The sequence below is a fragment of the Musa acuminata genome, chromosome BXJ3-10 (genome assembly GCF_036884655.1).
Source record: "Musa acuminata AAA Group cultivar baxijiao chromosome BXJ3-10, Cavendish_Baxijiao_AAA, whole genome shotgun sequence".
NCBI lineage: Eukaryota > Viridiplantae > Streptophyta > Magnoliopsida > Zingiberales > Musaceae > Musa > Musa acuminata.
The window spans coordinates 24225649-24238772 of NC_088358.1; the positions used below are offsets into that span (position 1 = coordinate 24225649).

Genomic DNA, 13124 nt, shown 5'->3' on the forward strand with positions numbered 1-13124 from the left:
TGCATAGGCTTTAAGATCTTACTGGCCGACAACAACAACATACTTAGTAGTGTTCTTCTTTTATTGTTTCGAAGAAGAAATGGCAGCTGAAGTTGGACAGTAGTAGTCTGGAGGAGCTCAAGCCATGTGATGCTAAGTAGAACAGGTCGTATGGTTTCTCGAGTCCAACCCCTACTTTTTCACGTGAACAGTGTAAAAAAAAGTCCAAACTATTAAAAGACTCTCATCTTCCGATCTTTTGTTATTGTTATACTATTGCTATTATATTGTTGCATGAAATTTTTGATGTGAGTTTAATGCTATCTGTATTGGATATCATCTATATACATCACATGACACACCAAACTTACCTATAATAATATATGAAATCTTGTTATTTCACTGGTTTTCTGGAACAGTATATTTGATTGTTTTTGTCTTTTGATGTAGCGTCCTATTTCACAGAGATATCTGTGTCCTGACAACCAAATCACCAATTGCTCGACAAATTGTAGTGGATGATTGTTTCTTATCCAAATCTCATACTTGTCGATGCTGCAGATGTCCCAACAACAACTGGTGGCAAGCTCATGGAGAAACAAAGATGCAAAGATGGATGAGCAGGAAAAAGAAGGATGCAAAGATCCCACCATCCAATCATGTCAGCTACCTCAGTGGTATGCTAGTTGTTGTATGGCCATTGCCAACTAGCTCACAAAGACAACAGCTGGGTGAAAGTGAATGATGAACCTGTGAAACCATTGAATCATCTCATCCAGAAAAAGGAGAACAACCCTCAATTGATGGAAGAAAAGAAAAGGCAAAAAGCTTGGGTTAGCACACCATGTGAGAGAAAGCATGGTTTCTCCATTCATGTTGAACAATTTTGCTCATGCTTATTTGGTCTCATCAAAATCTAAGTAGCATTAGTCTCATTGTTACAATGAAAAGAATATGATTAAAACAGGTCTAATCGTTCTGCTTTATTAGCCAAAACAATAGCTACAGAGTGTGGAAGCCATTACTGAATCATGTACTCTTGTATTTCACACAGAAGAGAACAATACACACTTTGTTGTTCATGGTGATGTATATGCAAACAAATTTTATTAAAAACCTTTTTGGGAGCTAAAATGAATACAGAGATTGAATAATATCACCAAGGACATTACCAGATAATGTAGGAGGATGGCCTTCTAATTAACAGCCCCGCCAAGTGAAGACCCTTCCACATCTGATAAGTCTGAGATTACTGCTGGCTTGTTGGTGTATTATCCATCAGTAAATCCACTTAATACAGTATACTGTCGCATGAGCTTCGGTTCAGATCTTGAAGCAAATTCCAATAAACTAAGTGATCTCATGTTCTTCTTTAAGCTGCAAAACTGCAACTGGTCGCTGATCGTTATTTCTGAAGTTGGTGGTCCTAAAGAAGCCTTGGTTATTAGATTGCACAGTGCTGGAAGCGGCACCAGCTCCTGCCATGTTATGACTGCTGTTCCTAGCAAAGGGCACATCATGATTATGTTTCCCCTCGTATGTTGTTACGACTGCTTTGGGGTCTGTTGCAGCTCTTTCAATATGCTTCCTGACATTGCATCCGTGATAAGTGCATTTGTAATAGCTCCTGCACATTGAGATGAGATATATCAAGTTCTGCATGGCATATGCTATAAAATACATTTAACCAAAGATGTAAGATTAAAAGTGAACAAGAACTTTAGACAAATTTCACAACATTAAGATCTTACGATAAAAATGAACATCATCATGATGACAACGCCTGAGCAAGCACAAAACACGCATGTATATAAGTTTAGTCAGGAGATCACAATTCTAGGACCGGTGATTTTGATTTTCTAAAGCCAGGAACCAAAATCAAATTGGCAAGGGTCGGTTTTGGAATCAGAACCAGCGGTTCTGATTACAGTTCTAGTTCGAACCATCATTTTTTTATTATTTTTATTTAAAAAAATAATATTTTTAAATAATAAAAATTTTTAAAATTATGAAAATGGTGGTTTGACCCGAAACCAAAACCGATGGTTCCAGTTTTCCAAACCTAGGATCCGAAACTGAACCACCCAGGATAATTCCAGTTCAATTTAGAACCGACGAACCGTAAGGTCGGTTCATTTTCGATTCGAACCGATCCATGGTCCAGCCTATACAGTTTTTTTATCATGATAGTGTAGTTTCTTGAATATGAAGCCAGATTTTTCAATTCAATCAAACTCACTTGTGTTAGGTCTTAGTTTGCCAGTTTCTCACTAGGAAAATTCTATCTGCATATTTATTGAAGTACCATTATTACCTCGTTTTTATCAAATAAAAAAGTAAATATTGACTTTGGCACTTCCGTCAGGTTCATGCTGATTCTTCAATCGACCATCATTTAGGATTTAGTGTATGTTTATTGGGTTTTAAGATGCAAATGTGTTTCTTAGAAAGAAGATCAACACCATTTAGCTTGTTGAACATTCAAAATTCTGTAGCCAAATAAAATTCTAGATGAGAGGAAATCCTCAAGTTGGTGCCAAAGTGCTATATTATTTTTCACCAAAAATTTAAAAAAAAGAGTATTATGTCATAAAGACAAGTCACTTGGTCAAAAAAAGTAAAAAAGTCAAAACGAATAAGCCACTTTGGATCGAAATAATTTTAACTAAAGGCAAATTACCCTCTGTCAGTGACCCAGAATAGTCTGAAAATGGGTTTAATAGTCTGGATTACGACCAGAGCACTATATACTTAGTTCAATTTAGCTTAAAAGCAAAATATGGCAAGTTTATAGCAGGTTCATGATATTATATCTCGGTTGATCAAGAACGACAATAGCAGCACAGTAAATTGTGACTTGTCAAGTCTTTAGTCTCATACCGAGTATTTATTGTCATGTTTATGATTTATGTCATTACCATCCTAAATGACCACCTAGGCACTTGAGGAGAAAATCAACATTGCATAGACCTGTATATGAAGAAAAGCATATTGAAGTGCCTAATTCATTGAGAAGGCAAAATGGAGATAAAAATGACATATAGATAAAGAATAACTTAAAAAGGAAATGTAGAAGTTCTAAAGAAACCTTGAAATCATAAAAAGATGTACATCTGTATTGTAATATCACTCGATAGTGGAATGGTAAAATTGAAGTCCAGTAAGTACCTGGCATGGGATGGCATGGGAGTGTGTGAACAAGATAATGATCGGATGTGAACCCTTGGTCCTACGTCCAGTATGCACCATGTTTTACAGAGTAAATGAAGCAATCCACTATAGGAAAAATACTTGAGGACATAGGCTAGACTGTGATAGAATAGTATCAGAAGAATCGGCCGTAATGACATGATAATTGTGTAGTCTATGCATCCAGGTCTATCATATACAAATAGAATCCTGGTACAGTGGATATAGGACATTGTCTTATTGCTACATTGATGAAAATGACAGTAGTAGGGTGGATTTTTTTATTGTGAGATCCTTGGCCTTAATAATCTAGTGCTTTTTCTCTCTTTAATAAATACCTCATGTGCATAAATCACTATACAAAGGTTTGTCATGCCAATTGACACATGTTGAAACATACCATGATCAAAAGGTCAGCAGACTCCATATATACTCATGCCATAGGCACCAATATATAGCTAGGCCAACTATCCGCTTGTGCCTGCTAGCACAAGAGTGTATTGACCAGCATCATGCAACTGTACCATGATGCAATCTTTCCGATGGCGTGCCACAAGGTGCCATGAATTTGCAATTCAACACTAATAACAATATGCAGTGCACATTTTCATGAATTTTGAATATGAGGATAAAATCTCAAATGTCAAGAAAGAAGGCTTCAATCAGAATATGCCATACAAACAACTGCAACTTTGTCAAAGAAAAATAGTAGAAAATTGTTAGACTAGGTCCTACCTTGGATTGGGATTTCCTTTCACAACTTTCTGCCCATACTTGCGCCACCTATAACCATCATCCAAAAGATCAACCTCGCTTGTTGTCTGCACAACGACCTTAGGTTCTGTTGATGTTGTTTGTGAAGAAACTGACACATTCCTATCAAACAGCAGAAATTTTCTCGTGAAATAAAAAAATTTATAAGAATGATAATTTTAATATATTCTTACTGCTTACATTCTTTTGGCATCAGCATCGTGACCATCCCTTCCATCTTTCTGAATTTCAGATGCTTCTTCCCTATCACATGAACCAGATAATTGTTGAGGTGCACTGTAGTCAGATTCTCTATCTCTTTTGGAAGATGAAGTAGCAACAGTCATGCCACTTGATCTCCTGAGATTCCCAAGATGACCATGAGAAGCTGATTCAGATGTAGTAGGATTGTTGACACTTTCAGTAATCTCATTTGACCCACTGTGAAAAATACCATCTTCCTTGGATCGCTTATTTAGTACAGGACGTTTATGATTATGCTGACCCTTATAAATTATCTCAGTTATTTGACCATCTAAAGAATGTTCTACCTTTTTCTTAACTGGACAATTTGAATGACTGCATTTGTAGTAGCTCCGAGGATATTCACTGCCTTTTACCATTTTCTGGCCATATTTTCGCCAATTATAGCCATCATCTGCAGGTTTATCAACTGTTATGGCCATAGGCTGAGATATTTGATCAGAATGAGGGACTCCAGCAGATTCATATGCAGTACTGTTTGACTTTAGAGTAGAAATCTCCTGGATTGGATGTTGTGATGATGAAGTTGCCACAAATGTGGATGGGTATTCCGCCTGACTCAGCATGCAGTACTGAGAATGGGATGGCTGGGCTGTGACTTGAGCTAGAGCCTCTTGATGAGACACTCCAAAGGTACCCTGTCAATATCCGATTTGGATGTGATGAAACCAATAATAGGAGTTGTTATGGACCATGGAGTTCTATATAACCAAACTCTGACAGAAGAGCAAATGCACCATGATATTTGACTAAGACCTCATTTCTAGGGACAACCCTGAGGTGACTTGCACTTGACTCGAATGGAAAGACAATATGTAAATAGTTTAGTACAAAGAGTAATCTCTTTATTCTCTAAAGCAAGACAGTTTATTGGGGAGTACACTAATTTGTGGGCTGGTAGGTGCATGACTGAAAAGACTGCAAGAGAGAGAGAAAGTTCTCTTAACCTATATAAACTAACTCCACAATCTAATAAGAAAATCGTCATTGGTTAGGGTGTGACACACCAGTGTTTCCCATATCGAATATGGGAGTAGAATTGAATTAGTTTATAAGACTAAGATAAATCTATCATATTAACTTGGAACCATTGGTTCAATCTATCAAGTCAATACTGACCTAAAATTTGATAGTGTCTAGAGAAACATTATCCATGTATAGGACTAGAGGCATATCATGTCGTGAAGTTGAGTTAGACGACACGTGCATCCACTGATATTAATCTAGGTCTACGTATTTTGGATAGGACTAGAGGCATATCATGTCGTGAAGTTGGGTTAGACCACACGTGCATGCACTGATATCAGTCCGGGTTGACGTATTTTAGATCAGTGATGTAGGTCTATCAAGTTAATGTGTCAGTTATCTCATTGGATCAGATCTTCACATAGGGTACAACAAAAATCAGTTATAATTAAAACTGAAATACATAATAAAATTTACTAATGGAGGTTTAAAACGAGTTAAAAATGAAGCCATGAAGATTTTTAGCTTAAACTAGAACTTCACAATAAGTCAAACTTCACTCTTGAAACTTTTTAAAGCATGAAATATGAGTCCCAATTTAGTCAAGGTCAATCATGTTTCTTGCTACTAGTTGTCGCCCCTACTACATCATGCTCGATCATGCCGATACCCAGCACAGGAATCAGGGTTGAATTCCATTCTGCCAAACTACATTAAAGTATCTTATTCACAAATCCTCGATACTATTTTCAACCCATAATCGGTATGTTCGGCATGCAGAGCAGTTTTAAGACCAACTTGAAATAGTCTGATATTGACAATAATTTAACTTGATAGGAAACAGGATCTAGTGACTTGCTATTTGTGTTTCACTACAGATTCTTTGTCAAAGTAAATAAAATCTAATCCATTTGGTCTGCTGCAAAAATAGAAATATTTCTTATTTGGTAACAAGATCCCTTGTCTCGAGATATACCAAAAGGTGTAATCTTACAACAAGCAACACAACATCAACGCATCAAGCTTGTTAACTCAAACGTCAAATCAAATAAAAATATCATTTCCATCAGCCAAAAATTTATTCCTCCTTCCCAGGATAATTATTGCTATCATTGAAAGAGCAGCAAGAACAAAAATCAAGTTCAAATTGCTACGAAATCAGAAATTAAGATCGAAATTTATGAACCCATACCAGGCCGGACGAGAAGAACCCGGGAGAATCCAGCAAGCTCGCGGGGCTTAATCCTGGAGGAATCGCGAACGCCTGCGTCTGGCTCACTGCCAGGCTCGCCGGCCGGTTCTGCCCCAACCGAACCAATCCACTTCCGCCGCCTCCGTCACTACCTCCGCTTCCTCTCTCCGTCCCGCCGTCTTCCGAGCCACTCTCCATCACCTTCTCCTTCTCTTCGGTGATCCCCGCCGGCCTCCTCGCCGCCGACGCCGGAGAATTCATAGCTCCGACGAGCAGCTGAGTGAAGGAGCGGCACTCGGACTCGGGATCGTCCGCGAAGAAGCTCGACACCAGCGACAACGGGCCGGGGCTGACCTCCGAGATGCCGCCGCCGCCGCCGCCATGGAAGAGGCTCTCCAGTGCAGAGCGGGGTGGAAGCGTTATGGTGGGCCGCGGCGGCTTCCCTGCTCCAGCCGCAGCAGACGTCCCGTCTCCTCCACCTGCCCCTCCGCCCGCGCCGCTCTCCGCCATCCGCCTACCGAAACCAACCTCTCCCGTCCTCCTACGGCGTTGGATTCCCGGCAGAAAGGGAGCTTAATCTAATTCCTTGACTTCTTATTCTCCTCCTTTTACTTGCGATTTTTCTCTCTTTATTTTGGCTTCTTTTTCTTACATTTTGAGAAGAAAACACGCGACACACATTGAAGGATATAAACTCCCTCCAAATTTGAAGAAAAAAGGATCGTTGACTTTTCGGATGGTTCGATCGGCGCTTGCCAAGAGATATAATACCGCATCTAATGACTAAATTGTCCCCGTCTCTCCTCTACATTCCCAGTCCAGCCTACATCGTGTGGATTCATAATGGACCACGTCCGGCAATTCTAGGGTTCGAGGTGCGACCCAAGTCGACCCCGTACAATAATTAAGTGGCTCAAGCTTCACCAAATTGTACCAACTGGGACCCAAATCGACAAGAACTACTCTCCTAAGTACTTGAATCGATCCGAAACCTGACTCATATACTTGTGATTTCATCATGAAATCTCGTGCCTTGGTGACGTGCTTGTTTTCGGTCCAATTAGGGCAAGTTGGGTCAACTGCGAGACTTTGCCATGTCTCGGGGCGGAGTTAGTATTGCAGCTCATCAACCAATGCGGAGTACGCTACTAACTCACCTAACCAGTAATAGCATCCGATGACTTGCGGCGATGAGAGTCTTCGCATTTCGCTCATCGTCTGCTTTAAATTGAGTGCTTCCTGTCGTCGCTTTGTCAACGGAGGTAGATACACTTCACCTGCTCACACACGAAAATAAATGCACAACGCCACCAACTTGAAGTGAGATGATGGGCTTTCTTTTTTATCTGGTTGAGGACTGAGGCTGCATCCAGATCTGTCTTTACCACTGTCGTGCTCATATAGCTTGGGGATGAGGCTTTTTGTGGTCACAACCGTCGGTGTCAATCGTTCATTTTAAATGAATATAATGACAATGTAAAAAATGCATGCCCAAGATCAATTTAAGTTAGTGGTCCAGAAATAAATACAATGACCCCTCGAAAATTTAGTATTGCCGGAAGTCTCGTGTACTGGGTCTAACAACAAGTGCAACATGATGCTCGAGTGCTTGCGAGGGAGAAAAGAGTTGCAGATCAATCTGTCATAAGACATAGGCAAACACCCTAGGGGGTCAAAGCAAATACATATCATGATGTTTGAGGTTTAATACCGATGGTGAAAGCCCAAATGGCATGACATGTTTCATAATTAGAAGTCCTAATGACTTGCCTTGTCGACAAGTACCTTGCTTGAACGCCACACAAGCTCCAAAGGGGATAGGGAGCGGAGAGGGTCGCAGATATCATGCATATCCCAGTTTTGATGAACATTTTAACCTGCATTTAGGAAGCAAAATCTCAAAATTAGTACAGCCAAGAGCAAATGGATCACATGCGCATGTTACCAGTGTCAATTGCCACAGATGATTGATAAAGCTCAATGATCAGATTGTTCTAAGCAATTAGTTTGTCATTCAAGTTACCAATAATTAAACCATAGTTTTTTTTTTTTTAGGTTCGGAATGGCAGTTCATCACACAAATGTTTCATTGTACTGCAGAGAAATAAGGGGGTACCAGATGGATGAGGCATTCATGATAGCATATCATTGGTTTTCCTTGTATGGCAGTTCACAAGCAGCCAACGGGTTCTTCAACTTCACTTTCCCCAGCATTTCTGCTACAGTTCTGCAACGACATTGATTGCCTGGTCGAATAACATCCCCATAGGCAGCCATCTCGATGATATCGAGCTCCTTGTCTGCAAGATATATTTCATGTGCTAAGTTAAAAACCACCAACATAAGAGCATATCAGGATTCAAGGGCTGAATGCAACAAATTGTTCGATATCATCCACCACGTGGAACTAACTGCTAAGACAAGTGTAATCACTACAATGATAAGCTGTAGCAACAACGATGACAATAAACTCTATAGGTCACCTTAGGCATGATGTAATCACTAAGACAACTCTCATCAATTGTGAGCCATGTTGGTTCTCAGGTTACTGTTACTCATACAAAAGAATAAATTAACTACTAAATGCAGTAGAAAATGTTGTTGAGGTAGAAACCCTACTGTTTCCTATGTTGCTTCAATTTGGTAGATATTTTATTTCCTGAAAAGTATATAAATTGGAAAAGCCACAATGGATTGCTGATTCCTATTTTTGGCCTCATAATATTTGTAACAGGAATAAAAAAAATGCTATATTATTTTTATTTGCAACAAGTAATAGAAATCACTACAGCATGGACGAATATTTCCATTGTCATCAACATTCCTTCAGGTCTAATGTCTTTCATAAATTAAATTAAAATACTAGGGTACTGAAGAAAATCACAGAAGTTTCAGAGCCATAATTCTAATACGTGTACAATAGTTCATGGTGTAACACATTCGCACATCAGAAACAGAAGCCTAACTCCATCTCATCTGTATATGAGATCTAAAAGAGGCAACTGGAGACAAAAGACTTTTGATTTGGGGTGAAAGCCACCACGTTGAATCATACTTCTATTTAGTGAAAGTCTCCCTAATCCTCATCTCCAATGGATGTAGACCTATCCACTGAACTTACATGTATCTGTGTTATGTGCAGTTTCTCTACTTCCCATCCTCTCATTCCATTTATTATCTAGGGAGACCTGATCTTGTTACCATGCCAAAAAGAAAATCTAATTCTCTCCTTGAGTCTAAAACTAATCTTCTTACAAAAAAAAAAAAAAAGTGAAACCCACATATAAAAACGAAAGTAGTGGTTGTACATGCCCAGCCTTTTAGGCACCTGATAACCTAAACTATCAGACCTGGCAGAGATAGCTCTTAAAAATAGCTCCTGATAAACCAATAATGGGATATCCTAAGCTGTTCATGCTGAACTGCTCTAAGCTTTTTATGACACAGGCTAACAGCTCATTTGGGATACTTGCAGTCAATTAGAAAATGTCTGTATTGTTGATATATATAATGTACATACAATAAGTTCCTACTCATCATGTTTTTGCACAGGGTAAGTGATGAAAACAGGATTCAAGCCCAGGACCTTACAATAAACTGTCAAATCTTTATCTACTAAGCTAACTGGCATCTTCCCTAGTTATCATATTATTAAACTTAAATACATGCATGTTTGTATTCTTGGACTTTATGATGGCCATGGTCAGTGAAGAAATGCAAGCTCTTCAGATGGCTTGGAGTCTTTGACACCAAGGTAATGTTTGAAGCAACTTTACTTTAGCACAAAAGTTCACCCTTATTATCTTTTGTTGATATTAAACTCTGAAACTCAAGAATCAGTCACTATCAACAATGTCACCCTCCTAGCCCAACATTCCTCTTTCATGATGACGCCTTCTCCAAGACAATACCATCAGTTCAGCTTTCACGTATCAATTACCTTTATTGGGAGTGAGTACATGCAACATAAGTCATGAAAATCCAAATATTTGACATTATGATTCAAAGCCTCATAAAAGCTCAACAGGCACAAACACCTATATTTCCCCTTGCAGCCTTTGGCCATGTTCCATCTTTGATCTCTTCAAGTTACCTTTCATGCCCAACACATTATGAGAATGTGAAGGTTACCTATGGATACATCAATGGCAACCATAAAGGTCATGATCACTCTTCCAATCCTTGGGTGACATGATTACAAAATTTCTCCATCAATTCATTAACTAAGAAAATTTAATCTATGCTAAGCCATAATTTGACCAACAAATATCCAGACTCACAAAGTAAAGCAAGTTTCAATGTTTGACACCACCTATAACTGTGAGCTTCATAATGAATATCCAAAATTGTACTGTGTATATACCAAGACATCCATAATCTTTTCAACAAAAATTTTCTGAGATGGTTTTCTCTAAGAGCAATACATAAACGGGTTTATCACTGGTTGCAGTTCTCAATTGTAAAAAAAAGAAATGAGATTTGTCCATGGGAGCAGTCTAGGACCCAAAACTATAGTTTTTTTTTTATATAAAAGTTAACTATTAGAAAATAACAAGGAAAAGGCCCTAAGAAAGCTTCATTTGACATAGAATATTACTTCCATGCAACATAGAATACATGTAATCTTGTAGCATGAGAAATTTATGCTAGTGGGAAAACCATATTAAATGAGATTGGTATATTAAACTTAAGCATAAAGTTATTCTCGGAAATGGACAACTTGGGTATATATGTAATACAAATGTTTTTGCCTGACTTTAGATTGATATAAGCAATGACTTTGATGTGCTATCTTATTACACTCATCTTACACAAAAATGAATTTTATGTGTTATCATCTTACACTCATCTTAACAAAAGTCATATAATGATAAATCCACAATGATGTACTTCAATAAATTCTTGTTACAAAAGCTTATCTTTTTGAGTTTGATTAGCACATGAAATTAGTGGATTCCACCATCATCTACGACTTAAAAGAAATGAACGCTGTGCAAACTATACAAACTCAAAATGACTAGGACACTCAATATGACTCTTCAAATCGAAGTTCTTTGAGAACAACGTTTAATTGCGAATGAGTAGAACCTCATGGAAAAATAAATCTCGTATGAAATGCATAGTATGCAGTAAAATAAAGACAGATTAATGCACAAAATATTCAATATTAATATTATTTATAACATGTATAATGAGAGAGAGAGAGAGAGAGAGAGAGAGAGAGAGAGAGACAACAAGAGAACAGGTGGCATACTTGCTAACAAGTTTGCAAGCTACAAGGCCTTACAAGCATGGTCCAAACAACCAACAAAGAGGAAGGTAAATGTACCTCAAATTGGGTCCAGATAGGACCAATTATCTATTCAATAATAACTGCAAATCAAAAAGGCTAACAAACCAAAGAGAATGGGCATGTGAATCAACATATAATATAGATCAACAAAACAAATATAATCCATACGTCCAACAGCAAGATGTACATGATCCAAGTTTGATTCTATGCACCAGCCAGATCCAATATCATATAAGAAGCCTTCTAATAACAACCAATATAATATATATAATAGTTTTAATAAAGAATTTTGATCTGAAAGATATACTTTTCTGTGTTTCAAACTTGCTCTTACAAAAGTAATGTGGAAAGGATTGAAAAATTAACAAAAATTAGTGATGAAGAGATCTATGATAAATAAAGGATAAATTGAATGGGATAGCCTTTAACATCTATCAATAACTAATCAAATATGACATGCGTCGGAGATACGAAAGTCTCATGCATGTTTCAAACTAAATAAAAAGAAGATGAAAACTGTATCTGGCTGTAACTTTTTCACTGTAGTCGTTCGGTCTTTTACTTAAAGGTAGATGCTTCCACACCATCCATGTAACTTTTGGCATCTTTTGTTTAAAAACTCAGTTATTCTTGTCATAATATCCGAAACCTCTATTATCATTGTTACCTAAAAGAGTTCGACTATGTCATCATCAAAATTCAACGAGTTTGATTTTTTCGTTACCATAAAAATCATCCACGACCAAAACATAGATTTTGAAGGAACTTCTTGGAGCATGATAACAAAACAATCGCGTGTAGATGGAAGAAAACAGCACCGGTGAACTTGACGTCACATGAGAAACCTTCCAGTTCTGCTTTGTCCACCAATTGCTTATCCGACTTCAACCTGTTCACTCTCGTCTGCAGAATTTGGCAGTTCTCCGCAGTTGTATCCCCACCTGCATCAAGGTAATAAATTATAAGAAGAGTAGGTTCAAGAAACGACAAGTCTCAAAACACGATTTTGATGGCAACACGAAAAAACCACAGCCGAAGAAGGCAAACTCTCTTTTCACCAAGCTCTCTCTCAAAATAGAAATTTCCTCGAAGACTGCCGACGACGCATCAGGATCACCTTTGGAGAAGGGGATGATGTGGTCGTACTCGTAGCAGATGCATCCGTGGCAATTCCAGAAGCGCTTGCATACGACGTTGCCGGCGAGGTCCTTGCGCCACCGCTCGGGGTGGCGGCCGGGCACCACCTCCGCCTTCTGCCAGCACAGAGCCTTGGCCTTGGCGTCGAAGACCCTCGGCCGATCCCTCTCCTTGCCCCCGTCCTCATCGCTTTCGCGACGAGGCCGAGGAGGCGACGGAGTGCTCATCCCTCCGCCCCCAACGGCGCTCTCGAACTCTCCCACGAATCTACTAGTCTTGCTTTATGACGTTTTGGGTTTAGGCCTTTCCATCCTGAGAAGATCCAAAATTGAATGAGCCCATCATTTGGTC

General features: G+C 38.7%; 2 protein-coding genes across 2 annotated transcripts; both read right to left on the reverse strand.

Moving 5' to 3' along the window:
- Positions 1-937: 937 nt before the first annotated feature.
- On the reverse strand, positions 938-7064 carry LOC104000699 (probable WRKY transcription factor 4). Its single transcript, XM_009422807.3, has 4 exons — positions 6344-7064; positions 4123-4823; positions 3904-4044; positions 938-1606 (listed from the first exon to the last, which is right to left on the reverse strand). Exons 1-4 carry the CDS (start codon positions 6851-6853, stop codon positions 1330-1332), a joined length of 1629 nt encoding a protein of 542 aa, XP_009421082.2. The 5' UTR covers positions 6854-7064; the 3' UTR covers positions 938-1329.
- Positions 7065-7865: 801 nt separating this feature from the next.
- Positions 7866-13048, reverse strand: LOC104000698 (uncharacterized). Its single transcript, XM_009422806.3, has 4 exons — positions 12754-13048; positions 12455-12577; positions 8460-8643; positions 7866-8220 (listed from the first exon to the last, which is right to left on the reverse strand). The coding sequence occupies exons 1-3, from the start codon at positions 12998-13000 to the stop codon at positions 8489-8491; spliced, it is 525 nt and encodes a 174-aa protein (XP_009421081.2). The 5' UTR covers positions 13001-13048; the 3' UTR covers positions 7866-8220; positions 8460-8488.
- Between the last annotated feature and the right edge of the window lie 76 nt (positions 13049-13124).

Coding starts and splice junctions, on each gene's coding strand:
- LOC104000699 (XM_009422807.3), bottom strand. CDS start 6,853: ATGGCGGAGAGCGGCGCGGGCGGAGGGGCAGGTGGAGGAGACGGGACG. Junction 4,824..6,343: donor GGTTCTTCTCGTCCGGCCTG/GTATGGGTTCAT, acceptor GGATATTGACAG/GGTACCTTTGGAGTGTCTCA. Junction 4,045..4,122: donor GATGCTGATGCCAAAAGAAT/GTAAGCAGTAAG, acceptor GCTGTTTGATAG/GAATGTGTCAGTTTCTTCAC.
- LOC104000698 (XM_009422806.3), bottom strand. CDS start 13,000: ATGAGCACTCCGTCGCCTCCTCGGCCTCGTCGCGAAAGCGATGAGGAC. Junction 12,578..12,753: donor CATCATCCCCTTCTCCAAAG/GTGATCCTGATG, acceptor ACCTTGATGCAG/GTGGGGATACAACTGCGGAG. Junction 8,644..12,454: donor ATGTGACGTCAAGTTCACCG/GTGCTGTTTTCT, acceptor TATATCTTGCAG/ACAAGGAGCTCGATATCATC.